General features: G+C 64.5%; 1 protein-coding gene across 1 annotated transcript in view; it reads left to right on the forward strand.

The window, feature by feature from the left end:
• Window positions 1-1,404: 1,404 nt before the first annotated feature.
• IQSEC1 (IQ motif and Sec7 domain ArfGEF 1) overlaps window positions 1,405-16,425 on the forward strand; it is a 142,147-nt gene continuing 127,126 nt past the window's right edge. Inside the window, exon 1 of the mRNA XM_043886880.1 lies at window positions 1,405-1,703. Within this exon, the coding sequence (XP_043742815.1) occupies window positions 1,681-1,703 (23 nt within the window). The 5' untranslated portion in view covers window positions 1,405-1,680. The remainder of the gene's footprint in view (window positions 1,704-16,425) is intronic.

A 16,425-nucleotide genomic window follows, 5' to 3' on the forward strand; every position in this document is an offset into this window, starting at 1 on the left:
ACACAAAGATTATATATATATATGTAAATAATTTATACATATAAAATATATATATTATGTGTTTGTGTATATATATATTTATACATGCCTTACGGCTCAGTTGATAAAGAATCCCCCTGCGATGTGGGAGACCTGGGTTCGATCCCTGGGTTGGGATGATCCCCTGGAGAAGGGAAAGGCCACCCACTGCAGTATCCTGGCCTGGAGAATTCCAGGGGCTGTATAGTCCGTGGGGTCAGAGTCGGACACAGCCGAGTGACTTTCACTTTCAATACATGTATGAAGTGGGTTTGGAGTCCCGGATTTCCGAATGAGGAAGCAGACTGGACCCCACGTGCGTCTCTGGGGAGAGGACGGACAGCAGCCTCCCCGGCGTCACCGCGCTGAGGCGCCCGCCCCAGCGCACTGGCCTCCCCAGCTGCTCTTGAACACACAGCTCATTCTGCCTCGGGACCCCGGCGCTAGGTCTTCCCTCTGCCCGGCTGCTCCTCCCAGATCCTTCCTCATGCGGGTCTCAGCCCACGCGGGCCCTCTCTGACCGCCCCCTCCCCGTGTGGGTGGGCTTCCCTTCTCTCAGCTCCCCCTCCCTCCCGCCTTTTGCTTTATTTTCTTCCTGATCCTTATTACCATGCAAAATTATATCTGACCATGCTGACTTCCTGTTTCCTCCTTCAAATGTAAACACGGCATTTTCATGAATGAATGAGGGCAGATACTTGGCCTCATTCACGCTGGGTTGCCAGTCTCTAAGCTGTTGGAATGAGTGAGTGGGTGGATGAAGGAGGGGATCCCACAGTTGAGCAGAGATTCGCCCCGGAATATGGCCAGCGCGATTGATAGCCAGCCCTGCACGGGGGTGGCTGCCCTGTGTGGTGAGCCCTCCCGGCACCCCGAGACATAGCTGTGACGGTCCCATTTTACAGCAGCACAGATCAAGTCTCCCAGAAGAGAAGCGGCTTGCCGGGGGTGCCCCAGGGCCTTTGGGAGGCAGAGCCGGCCTGACTCCAGGGCGCCAGCTCCGTGCATTGCGTGACTCGCACGTCTCCGGGTCAAAGGCAGAGAGAAGCCACCCTGGGAAGCAGCAGCGCGTGCATTTTAGCAACGGATTTCCAGGTTTCGAACGCTCTCCGCCTGCTCGGTGACTTTGCAGCGAGGGCGCCGCGGGGCGGCCGCGCCTGATGCTGCGGTTGCCATGGCGACGAGCGCCTCGGCGATTGGTCCAGCTCGGCCCGCACTACGTTGCTCCCGGGGCGCGGGGGAGCCTCTGCGCCGGCCCCTCCTCCGGATGCTGTTTCCCCCCGTCGCCAGCCCTCCCCAACCCCCGCGCCCCGCCACCCCGGATGTGCAGCAGGGCCAAAGCCAGAGGTGGTCTCAGGTAGCCATGAGGCCGACGCCCCCGCCCAGCCTGCCGACCATGGTGACCCGACGTCCTCGCAGGCTCCAGGGCACCGCGTGAGCCCTGCGTGCCTGGCTCCTCCGGAGCCCGCGGCTGCCACCCCCTGCTCCTGCTCCAGCCTCCGTGGAGGAGAGCGCCACCCCCGGGAATGTGACTCGCCCGCGATTTAATTTTATTCCCTTCCACTTCTCGCCTGAGCATCGCCCTGCTCCTCTAACCACATAGAGCCTTCCCAGCTGGAGAGGGAGAGAGAAGGGAAAACTGCCCACCACCCCCCAGACAGGATGGCGTGCAGAAGACGCTATTTGTGAGTATATGTGGCAGGTTTATGCCTGGAACTTGAGGCCAGAAGGGCCACAGCCCATCTGGGAGCTGGAGCCCAGGCCCCCTGCGGGGAGGGGGGTTTGCCGTGCAGGTGGCTTGCAGAGGGGGCTGGCCACCAGGCGTAGATGGCAGCACTCGTCCCCTGCAGTGGATGTGCTTGTTGGTGGTGATGATGGGGGGGGCGGAAAGGCTGTCAGCAGGACTCTGTTGGGCTGTGAAATTCCGTCTCTGAGGGCTGATCGCCCCCCAGATCTACGTACAGGGTCCCCGGACCTGCTGCTACTGTGTTGGCATCTGGTTCAGCCCTCCTGTGTCCATTTGGAAATGGTTCCCATGCCCGGCTCTGCCGTAATCAGCCCTTCAGCCGTGGCTGATGCAAGGTTGGCAGGAAGGTCAGGGTGGGTACAGGCTGCCGTGCCCTCCGGGGACGGGTGAAGGTCCAGCCTGCCCTCCCGAGCGGGGATCGCCAGTGTCACCCCGTACCACCCAGGTGTGCCGTGGGCCAGCGGCAGAGGCCGTGAAAGTCTTCACGGGGCGGTGACATCACGGGTCCGGGTATTTATGGAAAGCTGAGCCCGCGCCTCCTGGGACGTCGGATGAGGATGCCAGCTTCCCTCGCAGTTCTCTGGGGCTCTGCGGCGTTCTGGGCTCAGCAGCTGGGTCTCTGGCCTTGCAGGACCCCTCCTCTGGGACTGGGGGCCGTGAGTCTCCTCCTGCCGTGGGCACTTGGGGGCTGTGCGGTGACTTCAGACCCTGTGAGGTCAGAGGGCAGAACTGGGCCCTCAGGCTGGGCCCAGTCCCCAGGACTCGAAAGCCCTGGGTGGGTGGGGAGTTCCTGGAGCATCATGTGGGGGGACCCCTGGGGGCACTCCAAGGCCTCGGACTCCCCTAGACCTTGACGAGGGCCCTGGAGCTGGAGAAGCGGCGCCCACTGCTCTCCACCCGGGCCAGACGGCGCGCGCGCTCGCGGAGCTGGACGGGAGGAGGCGTTGCTGCTGCCGCTGTGCTGTCAGCAGGCCCAGGCGGGGCCCGGGGGCGAGGAAGGCGGCGGGCTCTGTGGTTTGCTGTGATGTTCGTTTGCCTTTTAAGTGGAGAAGCCCGTGGCTTGGTTTGTTGATGGGAGCCGATCACGCCGGTTTCTCACTTTCTGTCCCTGCTTTTTTTTTTTTGGGAAACAAATAGTAAATCCTTCCCAGGCACAGAACCTCCGCTGTCGCTGGGAACAGGCCTCCCCACCACCCCCGAGACACCCCCTTTCTCCTGCCTCCTTTGCGTCGGCCCGGGAGCCCGAGGTCAGAGAAGTCCTCTGGTCTCAGGGGCCGTGAAACCCCGGGGGAGGGAGGTCTCTGAGGGGGAATCTGTGCAGCAGCCTCTGGACTTCCATTCTAGAGATGGGACAGCTGAGGCTCAGCAAATCCCTGGGAAACGTGACGTGCCCTGGCCTGAGGTGTGTGTGGAGGGTGGGGGGTTGGGGGTGCGTTTCAGCCCAGCTCTGCATTAGAATCATGGGGGAACGTTTTGAAACTCCCGGGTCTGAGTCCCACCCCAGAGATCCTGAGTCCTGGGAGGGCTGCAGCCTCAGGAACATTGCGGGTCTCCCCACGTGATTTGGATGCTCAGCTGTGGGTGATGTTTGCGGATGCGGCCTCTTCCCTTAGGCATCGCTGCCCAGTCCTACCCGATTGTGATTTGTGAGCACGCAGTTACCATTCCAGTTCCAGGACCCCTCCCCATTACCAGTACAGACTCGCTCTGTCTGCTGGGAGCCCAGGAGCCTGCATTGGAACACACGGCCCCTAGCAGGGCCCACCGACCATGCCTGTCTTTCCCACTCACCTAGGAGAGGGGTTGGACTGTGGGGAGGGCAGGTCGGGCAGCAGGACACCCAGGCCTCCCCCACGTGCCGCCTCCAAGCCCACGGGCACCAGAGATTGCAGAAAGACTGGGGAGGGGGTGGCCGAAGTTGGGGGGGGCCCTGTTTTGCAGAAGGACTTGCGGACCAGAACCAGGGCTCTCCTGGCACCTGCAGCTCGAGCCCTGGGCTTGCAGAGTGGGGGATGGAATGTCTCTAGATGCTTAACTTTCAGGGTGCCTGGAGGCCCCAGCCCAGGACCGCCACAGCCACCGTCAGAGCCGCACGACTTGGCTCCGCGGCTTCTCACGGCCCTCGCCTCCGTGGTTCTCACCCGTGCTGTGAAATGGGGGAGTTAATGATCCCATTTTACAGAGGAGGAAACTGAGGTCAGAGAGGGGTAGAACACTTGACTGAGGTCTCGGGGCGGCCTCCAGCCCCACGCTCGGCGGTGCGTCCCTCCCCCAGCGCGCTGCACACGCAGCCGACCTGGACAGACTTGCTGCAGGTGGAGCCCTGCCCTCGGCCCCCCGGCCCCTTCCCTGCCTCCCCGTCCTCTGCCCTCTTCCCCTCCACCCCCTGGGCCCCAAAGAGAACTTGGGCATCTGGACTCTGTCGTTGAGAGGGGACAGTTTCCCACCCGGGAGCTCCGACAGACGGAGCCAGCCCTGAGTAGGCGGGACAGTGGATGACAGGGAGAGCGGGAGAAGATTTATTAATGAAATAGGGAAATCATGAAGCCTCCAAGATAGGTTCCTTAATCAGCTTTGTTAGCAACCAAGGCCAGGCCTACACTGAAAGCTTAATTAACGGTGTCTTAATTAAGGTCGGCCCCCTCCCGACTGTAACTACACTTACACCGCACGTCACTTCCTGCTCTGTGAACATAGGAAGTCAGGCTGCAGGAGTTTGTAGGGGGTGTGCGAGACCCTCGGGGCTGCTGGGGAGCGGGGCCGCTGAGACGGGGGCGCTCCTTTATAATTCATCCATCCGCTCGCTCACTCATTCATTCACTCTGCCTGGAGCCACCCATTCTAGATGGCAGACACCACCCTGAAAACATTCCCCAGCGCCTTCCCCACCCAGCACTGTGTCCTGCTCACAGGCTGGTTGGTCCATTCTGGCCGCTGGCGCGTCAGCTGTGCCGGGGCAGAGGCGCTGACCGCGTGTTGGCTGTGGCGTGTCCAGCACCTCGGGAAGCACTGGCTGTGTAGTGATTGCCCAGTAAGTCTCTGTCGGTGAATGAGTGATGGATCCCGGGCCAGGCGCTGCCCTAAGCTAAGGGGCACAGGAGTGTCGTGTCCGCCTCTTTGTGACCCCCTGGACCGTAGCCCACCAGGCTCCCTGTCCATGGGATCGTCCAGGCAAGAGTACTGGAGTGGAGCGCCATGCCCTCCTGCAGGGGAGCGTCCCGACCCAGGGATCGGACCCGGGTCTCTTGTGTCCCCTGTGTCGTCCGGCGGGTTCTTTCCCGCTGAGCCACCGGGGACGCAAGAGGGTACGGAGCCCAGTAAGACGTAGCTTCTGGGATCCTGTAGGCCGTGAACAGACGGTGTCAGCGCGGAGTGCCGCGGGCCAGACAGGACGGCAGCCCAGAGACGGGGTGGGTTCCCACGTCCCCGCAGCAGGCAGGAGGCTGAAGCGCGTGCAGGCTGATCCGGGAGGGGCGAGCGCTCCGGTATGCAGGCCTCGGCCTAGGGTCGCAGATTCCGCAGGCACTAGCTCACTGACCTTCACGGTGACCCTGGGGGTGCCTGTCCCCTCTGTACAGACAGTGCAGCTGAGTCACCGAATCAGTTGCCCCCGGGAGGGGTGGCGCTGGGGATTGGACCCAGACGGGCAGCCCCAGAGCCCCGCTCTGTGAGATTCCCACGGCTTTGCTGAAAGTGATGGTGTCTGGCCCATGCCCCGCATGTGTGAGCGAGCGGAGGTGAGACGAGATGTGGGTGGGGCCAGGACAGGAGGCGTCTGGCTCCCAGGAGGGGCCCCCCTTGCGGGCAGGGGCCATGGGACCCACAGAGGGTTCTGACCCGCGGGGGCGGCCACGGTTCCAGAGCTGGACTGTGGAGGGAAGGTGGGGGTGGGGAGGGCTCTCAGTCGTCCTTTCCGGCGCCCACAGCGGGGCGCCCCAGAGGGCGGCAGGTCCCTAGAGGGCGGCAGGGCACCCCAGAGGGCGGCAGGCCCCCAGAGGGCGGCAGGTCCCCAGCCCAGGCCGTCTCGGGGCGGGCCTGGCCGGGGGCCACGGTGGCCCCAAGGAGGCTCCGGGCTGTGGTCTGCAGGCAGCTCTGTGCCAGGGTAGGAGAGCCCCTTCCCCTCCCCACCTGTCATCTGACTCCACCCTCAAGTCAGGTCTGGGGCCCGGAGGCCTGCGCAGGACCCCCGGCTGGCCCTGGGGGACACACCCAGCCAGGGCCGGGCTGGGGCGCGTCCTGGAGGCCGGCCCTTCGCCAGGCGCTTTCCGGCGCCGCCCCCTGCCCGCCTGGCGGCCGTCCTGCAGGGTCTGTCCTTCCTGCCCCCACTTTTCATCAGGCCCCGTGTGCCCGCCCTCGAAGACAGGGACAGGTGCCCAGAAGGTGGGCAGATGGCTTCTGGGAGGGCCGGGGGGCAGCCAGGCGGAGCCGGGAGACAGGGCCCCCGCGCCTCGTCACCAGGCAGCCTCCTGACCCCCGGCCCCGGGGCCCTGCCCGCCCCCATGCGTGCTCTCCCAGAGCTGGAGCGTGGCCGAGGTTCCAGCGCTCACCCGGGGCGCTGAGACCCCCTCGTGCGGCAGGGGCGGGGCCTGCGGGCTCACTTGGTTTTGTCTCCGCCCACGGGACCTGAGAGCCCTTGGCAGCTGCTCAGCGCCCGCCTGGCTCCTGCGGGGCCTGCCGCTTTTCCCGCGCCCCGCCGCCCAGCGGCTCACTGGCTCCCGCTCTCTCTCCCCTCCGTCCACCCCGCCCCGTGGTCTCTGAGGCCCTGGCCCTCCCTGGGGCTCACCGAGCAGGACCCGGACGCTGCCCTCCAGCTCCACCCCGGCCCGCTGTGTGACCCTGGGCCAGCCTCTCGCCCTCTCTGGGCCTGTGACGTCCTCTGAATCTGGAGCGGCAGGGGCAGCTCTGGATGGTGCTGGTTGGGCAGACTCACACGGGAGGCTGGGTGTGGGACGGGAGCTAGTGGAAGTCGGCGCTGAGCTCGGACATTCCGGCTCTCTCACACACGCCCCGCCCCGTGCACGGCTTGTGGTCCCCGGGGGCGCATCGTCCCCCGGACGCACAGCAGATACGCCGAGGCCTGCCTGTGCTGTGGGCAGCGCCCGTGCTGGCCCCCTGGCAGAGGGTGCCCTTTCTCCCCACCCCTCGGACCCCGAGATCCAGTCCTGGATCCAATCCTGGGTCCTGGTCCTCCCCTTTGCACAGGGCAGCCCCTCTGCTGGCACCCGCGGCCTGGGAGCCTTCCAGGGAGGCCCAGCCTCTGTTTCCCGGCATCCGTGTCGGCCCAGGCAGGTCAGCTATAACCTTTTTTGAAATGGTGGTAACATTCACGTAACAGAAGAATGACCAGTTCAGCCATTTCTAAGTGTGCAGTCCAGGGCAGTCAGTACATTCATGGTGTTTCACGACGGTCACCACCGTCCGTCCCCAGAACCTTCCCATCTTCCCAGACTGAGACTCGGTCCCCGTGAAACACTCTCTCCCCTTCCCTGCCCCAGCCCCGGGCACCCACCATCCTCCCTCTGTCTCTGTGGATTCAGCCGCTCTGAGCACTCGTCTCCGTGGAATCCTGTGGTGTCTGTCTTTCTGTGGCTTACTTCGCTGAGCACGTTCTCAAGGTTCATCCATGTTTGCAGCCTGTGTCAGGATTTCCTTCCTTTTAAGGCTGAAATATTCCATTGTGCATCTGGACCACGCTTTGTTGATCCGTTCGTCTGTCTCTGGACACCTGCGTTTGCTTCCGCCTTTTGGCTGCTGTGAATAACGCTGGTGTGAAGGTGGGGAGGCCGGTGTATCCTCGAGACCCGGCTTTCAGTTCCTTTCTGTGTATGCCCAGAAGTGGAATTCCCGGATCCTGTGGAAACTCTGTTGAACTTTTTTGGAGGAACCTCCATACTGTTTTTCCACCACAGCTGCACCATTTTACATTCCCACCAACATTGCACACGGATTCCAGTTTCTCCACATCTTTGCTCACACTTGCCATTGTGTTTTTTGGTTGTTTTTGTAATAGGAATTCTCATCGTGTGAAGTAGCACCTCATTGTGGTTTTGATTTACTCCTTCTTGAATAAAGGCAGCTGTGAGTGGTGAGGTTCAGCCTCCTTCTCTGCCGTTGGGCCATGCGGCCCCGAGGACCCCCGACATTGACTGGGGGGCCTGGGCCCGCTGGACGCCCGCTGACGCCTCTGCCGCCTTTGCGGGAGCTTCTGTCCCGGAGCAGGGTGGGTGGGAGGGACGTGGGGCTCAAGCCTCCCCGCCCAGAGCCCAGTCCTCCAGCTCATAAGTAGCCCAGGGAGCTGGGTCCTTGGGTGTGCCTGGCACACAGTACGTGCTCAGAAATTTTAAATCACATGCGTAATCCCTGCTTCCATCTTTTTTGGCTGTTCCTGGTTTATCCATGTAACTGAGAGATCATGTACTGCCGTGGTGCGGCAACGTCTGCACACACTGCAAAGTCAGCCCCTCTCCGGTTCCTCGGACCCGAGGCCACCGCCGTGTCCAGCTTCGTGGGGTCTCTCTGGGGAAGTGCTGTGCGCGGATGTGAGCATTGCAATACTGAAGAGACTCAACCACCCAGCCAGGTACACCCAGCGGAGCTTCCAGTCTCGGCTTTGCAGTTCCGGATTTGGGGCCCCCTGAGGGGGTGGGGTGACCCTCCAGCCCGTGAAGGAGGCGACAGTTTCCCTCTGGTGGGTGACCCTGACTGGTGGCTGGCAGAGTGGCCTCCATGGAGGAAGCAAAGCCACAGCAGAAGCAGGGGTGTGGGAAGGACTGGCCCTGCGCACCCAAGGTTCAGATCCCGCCAGGCCTCCCGGCCGCCTGTGTGTCCTGGGCCGGCCGGCCGTCCAGATCTGTTGCGTTGGCCCCTTTGTGAGCGCCTGTCCGGCACGGGGCCTGCGCTGCACCCTGGGGACAGCGGCCCTGCCCAGAAGCAGGCGGACACAGGTGGAGCCGCCAGCGCGGGGCGGACCGTGTGCCGTGGGCTTTCAGCGGGGGCTGCCGGACACGTGGGCGCCCTTCGGGGCAGACACGGGGAAAGGCGTCTGGGCGGCGGGCCGGGGAAGCCCACTCCCCCGAGACCCGCGAGGCTCTCCCCAGACCCTCGGGGGAGTGACCTGGGCCCAGCCCTCACTCCACGAGACGCCTCCGCCGCTGGACGCATTCCCGCGGCCATCACGTCACATCCAGCGGCTTTTCCAGGAACGCGGCTGCTCTCCTCATAGTTGCGGGAAGATCAGACGCTGATATGTCCGGAGCTCTGCCAAGGGCTGCCGCCGTGCAGAGCCTCGCGTCACTGAGGGCGGCGTCCCTCGTGGCCGCCGGCTCGGGAGCCAGGCCGTGCGTCCGCCTGGGATCGAAGCCGCTGTCACCTTGAGGGGCGGGAGACTGACCTCGTCCCCGCGCACCCACCGCTAACGGGCCGGCCGCCTCGTTGTGACCAGCCTCCCTGTCTTCTCTCTGCTGCTACGGCTGAGGCCGTCTGTTGGTTTTTGTCTCATGACGTGTGTGGAGAGAGAGGATATGACTTATGGAGGTCGTTTCAGACCAGAGAAGGGTCAGCACAGGTTTGGGTGCTAAGGATGGGGGCGGGGGGTGGATGAGGACTCTCTGTGGGGGTGGAATTACTGTGCATCTTGTCGTGAGCCCGGACATCAAAGTGCATGGAACTGAATACGCTCACGCGATTACTCACTCACACACACACACACACATGAGTAGGTGTGACAGGAAGTCTAAGATGGTGGACGGTTGTGTCGGCATCGAGATGGAGACGTTGTCCTCAAGTTCTGCAGGGCCGTTCCCTTTGGGGGAAAGAGGGCAAAGTGCAGACAGCATCTCTCCGGGCTGTTTTTAACAACTACTGGTGAATCTACAGTTAATCTCAAAATTAAAAGTTTAATTGAAAACGAAGGCCAGGGGCAGGTGCTGGGTCTGACGAGCTGGACCCTTGTTGACTGTGGGGCAGGAAGGCCAGTGACCACCCCCACCCCGTCTCAGCCCCTCCGTGCGAGGCCTCCCTGACAGGGACCCCTAGATCCCTGGTCTCCCAGGCTGAACCCCACTGACCTCCACCCTTGAGCTGCCAGCTGAGGCCTGGTTGGCCCCCGGCGCCGAGTTGGAGACCTTGGAGCAGGGTCTCATCCACCCTCTGCAGACCCCAACCCGGAGCTGGGACCCCGCCTGCCCGCCCACCTCAGGGCTGCCCTGGGCCTGCAGGCCTGCCCCGGGCACCAGCGCAGCATTCATGCGGGCCTGGCTCTCCCACCCACGGCCCCCGGGTCCAGAGCTGGGACGGACACACACTGGCTATTCCTCCCAGTGCCATCTTGGAGACTGAAGTGAGCACAGCCTGCTAGGACTCAAAGGTGAGGGAAGCGAGGGCTTCGCTGAGTCTGTCTTACTGCACGCAGACGGCGCGGTGGGTCGGCTTCTGGCACGTGGACGCGGCACAGATGGCAGGGCTGGGGGCCGCGGGGCGGAAGCCAGCCCGGGCGCGGTGCCGGCTCGGGGCCCCACCGGACCTGAAGGCCAGGCTCGCCGGATGGACCCGGCGGGGGCGCCTGCCCTTCCGTCCTGTTTATCCAACTTCCCGGCGATGAGGTGGGGACCTGGGGGCTCCAGGGGCCTGAGATGCCCTGTGCTCCCCGTCCTGGGCGCACCTGACCCCTGGGGTCCCCGGGAGAGGGTCCCGTCGGAACAGCCCCTGGCTCTGCGCGGCGGTTGGCGCGTGGCTAACTGCAAGATGTCGTACTGGCTTCGTCGGTTTCACCCATCGTCAGCACAGTCCCTGCGTCTGTCTGGAATGGCTGATAAGGGAAGGGGCGTGTTTGTCATCAGCCTGGCTCTTGCCGGGCTTGCCGGGCCGGGATAACCACGCATCTGCTCACGTGTGCTCCGCTCCCGATTCTGGTCCAGGGGCCACGGCCACAGGCGCCCCGAGTCCCTCCGATCCCCCATCCTTGGCCTTCAGTCCCCGACCAGCTCTGGGGCTGCTGAGCAATCAGGGCAACTCGGAGGAGCTCCCCGAAACTGGCTGTGCCCAGGAGAAGTGGGGGCCGAGGCGCTGAGGTGATCAGCGTGATTTCCAGTACCTGCCTCTGCCTTAGGAGCTTCTGGATGGACCCCTTCATCTGCCGCCCAGTGGCTGTGTGGCTTGCGGCAGACAGCTTCACCTCTCTGAGCCTCGGGGCTTTTCTCTGTACCGTGGGGTCAATCATTGCAACTTTGCGGGGTGGCGATAAGGACTCAGTGATGTAGTAAAGTGCAGGGCGGATCCGTACTTACATATATCCTCGTCCCCTTCCTCCCCTGGACTCTAAGCGCACGGGGCAGGCTGGGACCTCAGAGACACGGCCCTGGGGAGGGTAAGGGAACCAGCGGGGCGGGAGTGTACCCACCGGAAGTCTCCGGGTGGCAAAGGTCAGAGACTCGAGTCAGAAGGGGTTTTAACAGTCACTGTCGGTGACCAGCCTGGGGTCAGGCTTCAGTGTGGCTGGGGGTCTGGGGGCTCCACACTCTCGTGGCCGTCTCCTCCTTGCCTTCCGCCTGGGGTGTGTTCTCAGGACCCCTCCGGTCCCGCTGGTCAGCCCCGGGGTTCATGGTCTTCCTGAGACCGCCTCCATGCCCAGGGGGGCTGGCTGTGTGGTGATCGGCCAGGCCTGGAGCCGGGCGGACGGGGTCAGCTCCGTCTCAGCCACTGCACTGTGTGATCAGGACGGGGTTCGGGTGTGTTTCTGGGGAGGGCAGTAAACTGAGGCTGGAGACAGCCCACCGGTCACGCTTGGGGTCAGAGGGCAGCATGCGGAGCTGGCGGCCTCAGCTCAGCGCGGGGCGACGCACACAGCCCGGTGCCCTGGAGGCAAGCGCTCGGCCAGGAGGCTGGCCCCAGCACACAGCCTGGAGTCGCAGACCCGAGTTCCACGCTCGGTGGCGGGGAGGAGAGGGTTTGCGGCTGCTCATGTCGGGTGAATCCACAGGACCCCGACGCTAGGGATCTGGCTGATGACCCCCCGCCCCGAAGTCTTTCCCATCTCCCTCTTGCTTAGACAGCTGGGACCTTTAAATGAGAATCTTTACTCCTGTTATTTCACCTTCCCTCTCTCCCCAGTGGTATATACTCAATACTTTTCAAAAGCCCCAAAGCGGCCTGGGGCACTGTGTGTTATCCAGGGAAACTCACCATCCGTTTCAGATCCATGTCCCATCCTTCCACTGGAAGCTGCGGGAGGGTTACCCTACCCACCCCGGGGGCCGTGCTGAGCCTCCCTGGGGGGGCGGCCAGGCCCCGTGTCCCCGTCTAGGAGATGGGCTGTTCCTGGCTCCTGATGGACCGCAGGGAGCCCGTGGGTGCTGGGGGGAGAGCGGTGTCCCCCCGGGGAGGGGGTGCTGACGGGGGTTTCCGCACCCCCGTGCTGGTCAGCCGTGGCTCCCAGTCGCCCTGGAGGCCGAGCAGGACCGGGGGCTGCCCGCGGGTGGGAGGCCTGAGACTGGGGAAGCACGCAGCTCCCCGCAGAGCCCTGGGCGGGGCTGGTCCCGGGCTCCACCGACACGTCTCGGTCCTTGGACGCCCCCTCCGTCCTCTGGCCTCAGGAGCCTCCCACCCCCGGAGCCTGTAGGCAGCCCCCTGCCCCCCAGCAGCCCCACCTCCATCCTGCCCTTGCTCCGGACATGTGTCCTAGCCGGCCGTCAGCCCGTGGCCAGCTGTCCAGGCCGGGAGCCCCAGGTGCAGAAGGCGCGGGACGGCAGAGAGGGCGGGCAGTCCGCAGGGTGCCCGGTGGAAGGTCGGGTGTGGAGCTGGGCTTGGGGACAGCGGGGCTGTGACCCTCCCCGATGGCCGCGTCCACCCCTCTCACCCCAGATCTCGGGGTCCCCCATCCCTGCCCCACCCCCTCACTCCCATGTGTTCACATGCCGGCTACCGCCCACCTTTGTCCTTCCAGACCCAGCTTTCCCAGCAGACTGTGGCCAGCGTGGGTCCGCCCGGCCTGCCGCTGGGTGCCCCGGGGCCGGGCCTCGGTCAGGGTGGGGCAGCCGCATCGTCCGTGAGTGAGGGACGCCCCGCGCTGTCACCTTCGGCCTGAAGTTTGCTTTTCTCCTCCTTTCATCCAAAAGTATGTCCAGAAGGTGCCCCTCGCTGGGCACAGGCCGGGTGAGGTGGGGGCGATGGGGAAAGCGAGGAGTCTGAGCGGCTGGTGGGGCACAGTGCCCGGGGTGCCTGCTGTGGGCAGGCCCAGGCCAGGGGCGAGGAAGGCGTCGCAGGCGTTGCAGGCCACGGAGCCCAGGGCCTGGCTCGCGGGTCGGAGCTGGTGGCCCTGCCACCATGAAGACGGGCCCCCGGTGTGGGAGCTGCCCGAGGGGCCGCGGGGCGGGGGACCACCAGCTCCATGTGTGTGCAGACCGCAGGGGAGGTCAGAGGCTGCGATGGCCCCCACAACACCGCCCCCATCCGCCCACTGGGCCCTGCGCCCCCGGGCTCAGCCCGCCCGCTGGCTAAAGGCACGTCCTCCACTCTGCGGCCACAGCCGCCCCGGGGGCTGCGGGCACCGAGGCCTTCCGCCTGCCAGGAGAGCTCCCCGCGTCCCGAGCACAAGCAGACACGTGGGGACCGGGCGTCTTGGCACCTCAGTGCCCCCGAAACAGGCGGCCCCGCGCCGCAGCCCTCAGGCTGAGCTCTCCTCCTCCCGCCGAACAGAGCGGGGTGGGTTAGGGCTCCCCGAGTGTCCAGGGACCAGCCCGGCCGGCGGTCTGGGGCTGCCCGCCCCCACAACTCTGCCTGCAGGCACCTACTAAGGCTTCAGGCCCCTCCCCCGGAGCTGGGGGTATGGGGCTGCTGGCCAGGGTGCGTCCAGCCTCCCTGGCTGCTGGGAGTGGGCTGAAGCCTTGCCACGTGGCTGGGAGCCTGGCCGGACCTGCGGGCGGGGTCCCCGGGCAGCTGTGCGAACTCAGCCCCCGTCCCCTCCCCTCCCCAGCCGCCGCCCGGTCCATCCGCCCCGCAGTCAGGGCGCCCAGCTCACTCCTCTGCAGGGTGGATGTCCGCTGTGAGCAGCACTGCCCCGGGGCATCTGGAAGGAGGGGGCCAAGTGCCCGGTGCCCAGACTCAGCACAGACGCCTCACTGTTCCCAGCGCCCCCACACCCCCCGCTTCCATTTCCCCGTTAGGTTTACCTGGAAACACCCAGACCCAGTGGGTTCTGGAAATATTCCTCATTTTTAGTTTTCACTTAACTAAGTGCATTAACACAGCTCGCTTGCAGGAAGGGAGGCAAATGCAAACGGAAAGACTTTGGCAGAGTATCATTGACCGTGGGCGTCCAGCGCAGGCCCTGGGGACACATCCCTGCCTGACAGTTGCCCGCCGTGACCCTGAGACCAGGCCTGAGGCCAGCTGGGAGCTCCCGGCTGCTCACGGGAGGGTCTGTCTACACAAATGTGCCGTTTACACGTATGTGCCATGCACACATGTGCATGTGTGATGGCAGGAAGCTGTCTCTTTTTGAAAACTGAAATATAGTTGATTTTTAATGGGCTTCCCAGGTGGCTCAGTAGTTAAGAATCCATCTGCAAGCAGGTGACACAGATTCAATCTGTGGGTTGGGAAGATCCCCTGGAGGAGGAAATGGCCACCCACCCCAGTGTTCTTGCCTGGAGAATCCCATGGACAGAGGGGCCTGGCGGACCAGAGTCCAGGGGTTCACGAAGAGTCGGGCACGACTTAGCGACTCAGCAACAGCCTAGCTGGTTTACGGTGCTGTCGTGTGAGTCGAGAGGCATCGTGTGTGTGTGTGTGTGTCTGGCCGTGTGAGGCCAGCGTGGGTCTGAGCGTGGCTCTTTGCCGGGAGAGCTGTTGGGCAGGCCGGACCTGGAGGGGGAGGTGGCCTGCACCACCCATGGGGTCCACTGTGCCCTCTGGCCAGGCAGGGTCCTCCAGCCTCGCCCTGCCGTGGAGAGGGGGCTGCCCTTCACCCCACACCCGAGGGGCTGTGGAAGAGGGGGCCGCCCTTCCCCTGAGTCAGACCTCAGGGTGTTCCTGACTGCTTCTGTTTGACCTAGGAATTTCTGTGGGGAGGCCCGGAATTTCCCCGGGGGCAGCAGCCTCCCTGGGAGGCAGGTGGACGCGGGACCTTTGGGAGGGGGACTTTCCCCTGGGCATCTTTTTTTGTTGTGTTTTTGAGAGCACCCTCCCCTTTAATTTATTTTTGGCTGCACTGTCTTCTCCGTGGCTTAGCTGCCCCGCGGAGTGTGGGATCTTAGTTGCGGGACCAGGGATTGAACCGTGTCCTCTGCAGTGGCAAGCGGATTCTTCACCCCTGGACCACCAGGGAAGTCCATGCAGTACTTATTTGAAACGTGTATAAGATGGTGGATTTGGGCGTGAGTTGGCTTGTTTTCTGGGGATCTGATGGAACACCACCCCCCGCCCCAGTGGAGGGCCGCTCTCAGGATGTGGAGGGTGAGTGGGGTCAGGATGTCCTGGTTAGGGGTCAGCTGCCTAACAGCTGCAGATGGTGGGGACGCTGGAGCAGAGGACAGGGACCCAGGTCAGGATCGAGGTGGGGCTGTTGGGAGGCCTCAGGCAGGTCTCAGCCTGTCTCAGCCTCGGTTTCCTTGTCTGTACAGTGGGGCTACAACAGCTCCCCAGGCAGACTTGAGGAGCGTCTGAAGAGGGTGCCACACGGTCTGACCCCCATCCCAGCCGGTCTGGACTGAGACATCTCTGCTCCCTGCCTGTCAGCGAACCAGGTCCGGGGTGTCAGGACGGGGCACCCAGACTCCACACCCAAGGCCACAGGTCCGGCCAGGCTCCCAGCCACGTGGCAAGGCTTCAGCCCACTCCCAGCAGCCAGGGAGGCTGGACACACCCTGGCCAGCAGCCCCATACCCCCGGCCAGTGTCTGCCTCAGCACGAGTCCTGGTGGGAGCCTCGGGCTCACAGAAGCTGGGGTCTCATGGGTGCTCCCGGCAGGTGAGGGCGGCCAGGGGGCTCCCTGTCCAAGCTTCGTCCTGCGGCAGGTTCCCAGCCTAGCGCCCCGTGTGTCCCGCCTTGCTCCCTCCGGGACCCTCCCCTGAACAAGGCTGGACCCTGGGCCTGCTGACCCCCTGCACCCCGCCCCGCGGACCCAAGGCCTGGGCTCTGAGTCACTGCTTCCGCGGCCTCTTCTGACCAGGGGCCAAGGGGAGCCCCGCTGTGGCCTGCTTGTCTGGCACACCTGGTCGGAGTGGCCGCCTTCCTGGAGACGGGCATGGTGCTCCTGCTGGATGCCACCCAGGGGCCCTGCCCTCCGCCCAAGCTCCCTTTCCACACCGCTGTCCTGAGGCCCAGGGGCCTGGGCGGGGACACCCCTCCCTGGGCAGCGGAGGGTTTCCCAGACTCCGGGCAGGCCAGAGGGCGTGGAGGCCGGCCCGAGGACAGTCACCCTGTGTGCCCGCGGGCAGGGCTGTCGGAGGCCCAGAGCCAGGACAGGAAGGCCGGGCGGGCGGGCAGGGCCTCTGTGGCTTTCTCCGAGGGGGGCCAGGCCGAGCGCTGGGGGCCTGGGCAGGGCAGCTGGCTGCGGAGGCTGGTTTTCGTGGCAGCCCCCCAGGTCCCCGCCCCGTTGGCTCCCGAGAGCCGCGTGGAGTTCCACAGAGCAGGAGCCTGGGGCTGAGACGAGTTCCGGGGGGCGG

The sequence above is a fragment of the Cervus elaphus genome, chromosome 24, assembly GCF_910594005.1.
Source record: "Cervus elaphus chromosome 24, mCerEla1.1, whole genome shotgun sequence".
NCBI classification, from domain to species: domain Eukaryota; kingdom Metazoa; phylum Chordata; class Mammalia; order Artiodactyla; family Cervidae; genus Cervus; species Cervus elaphus.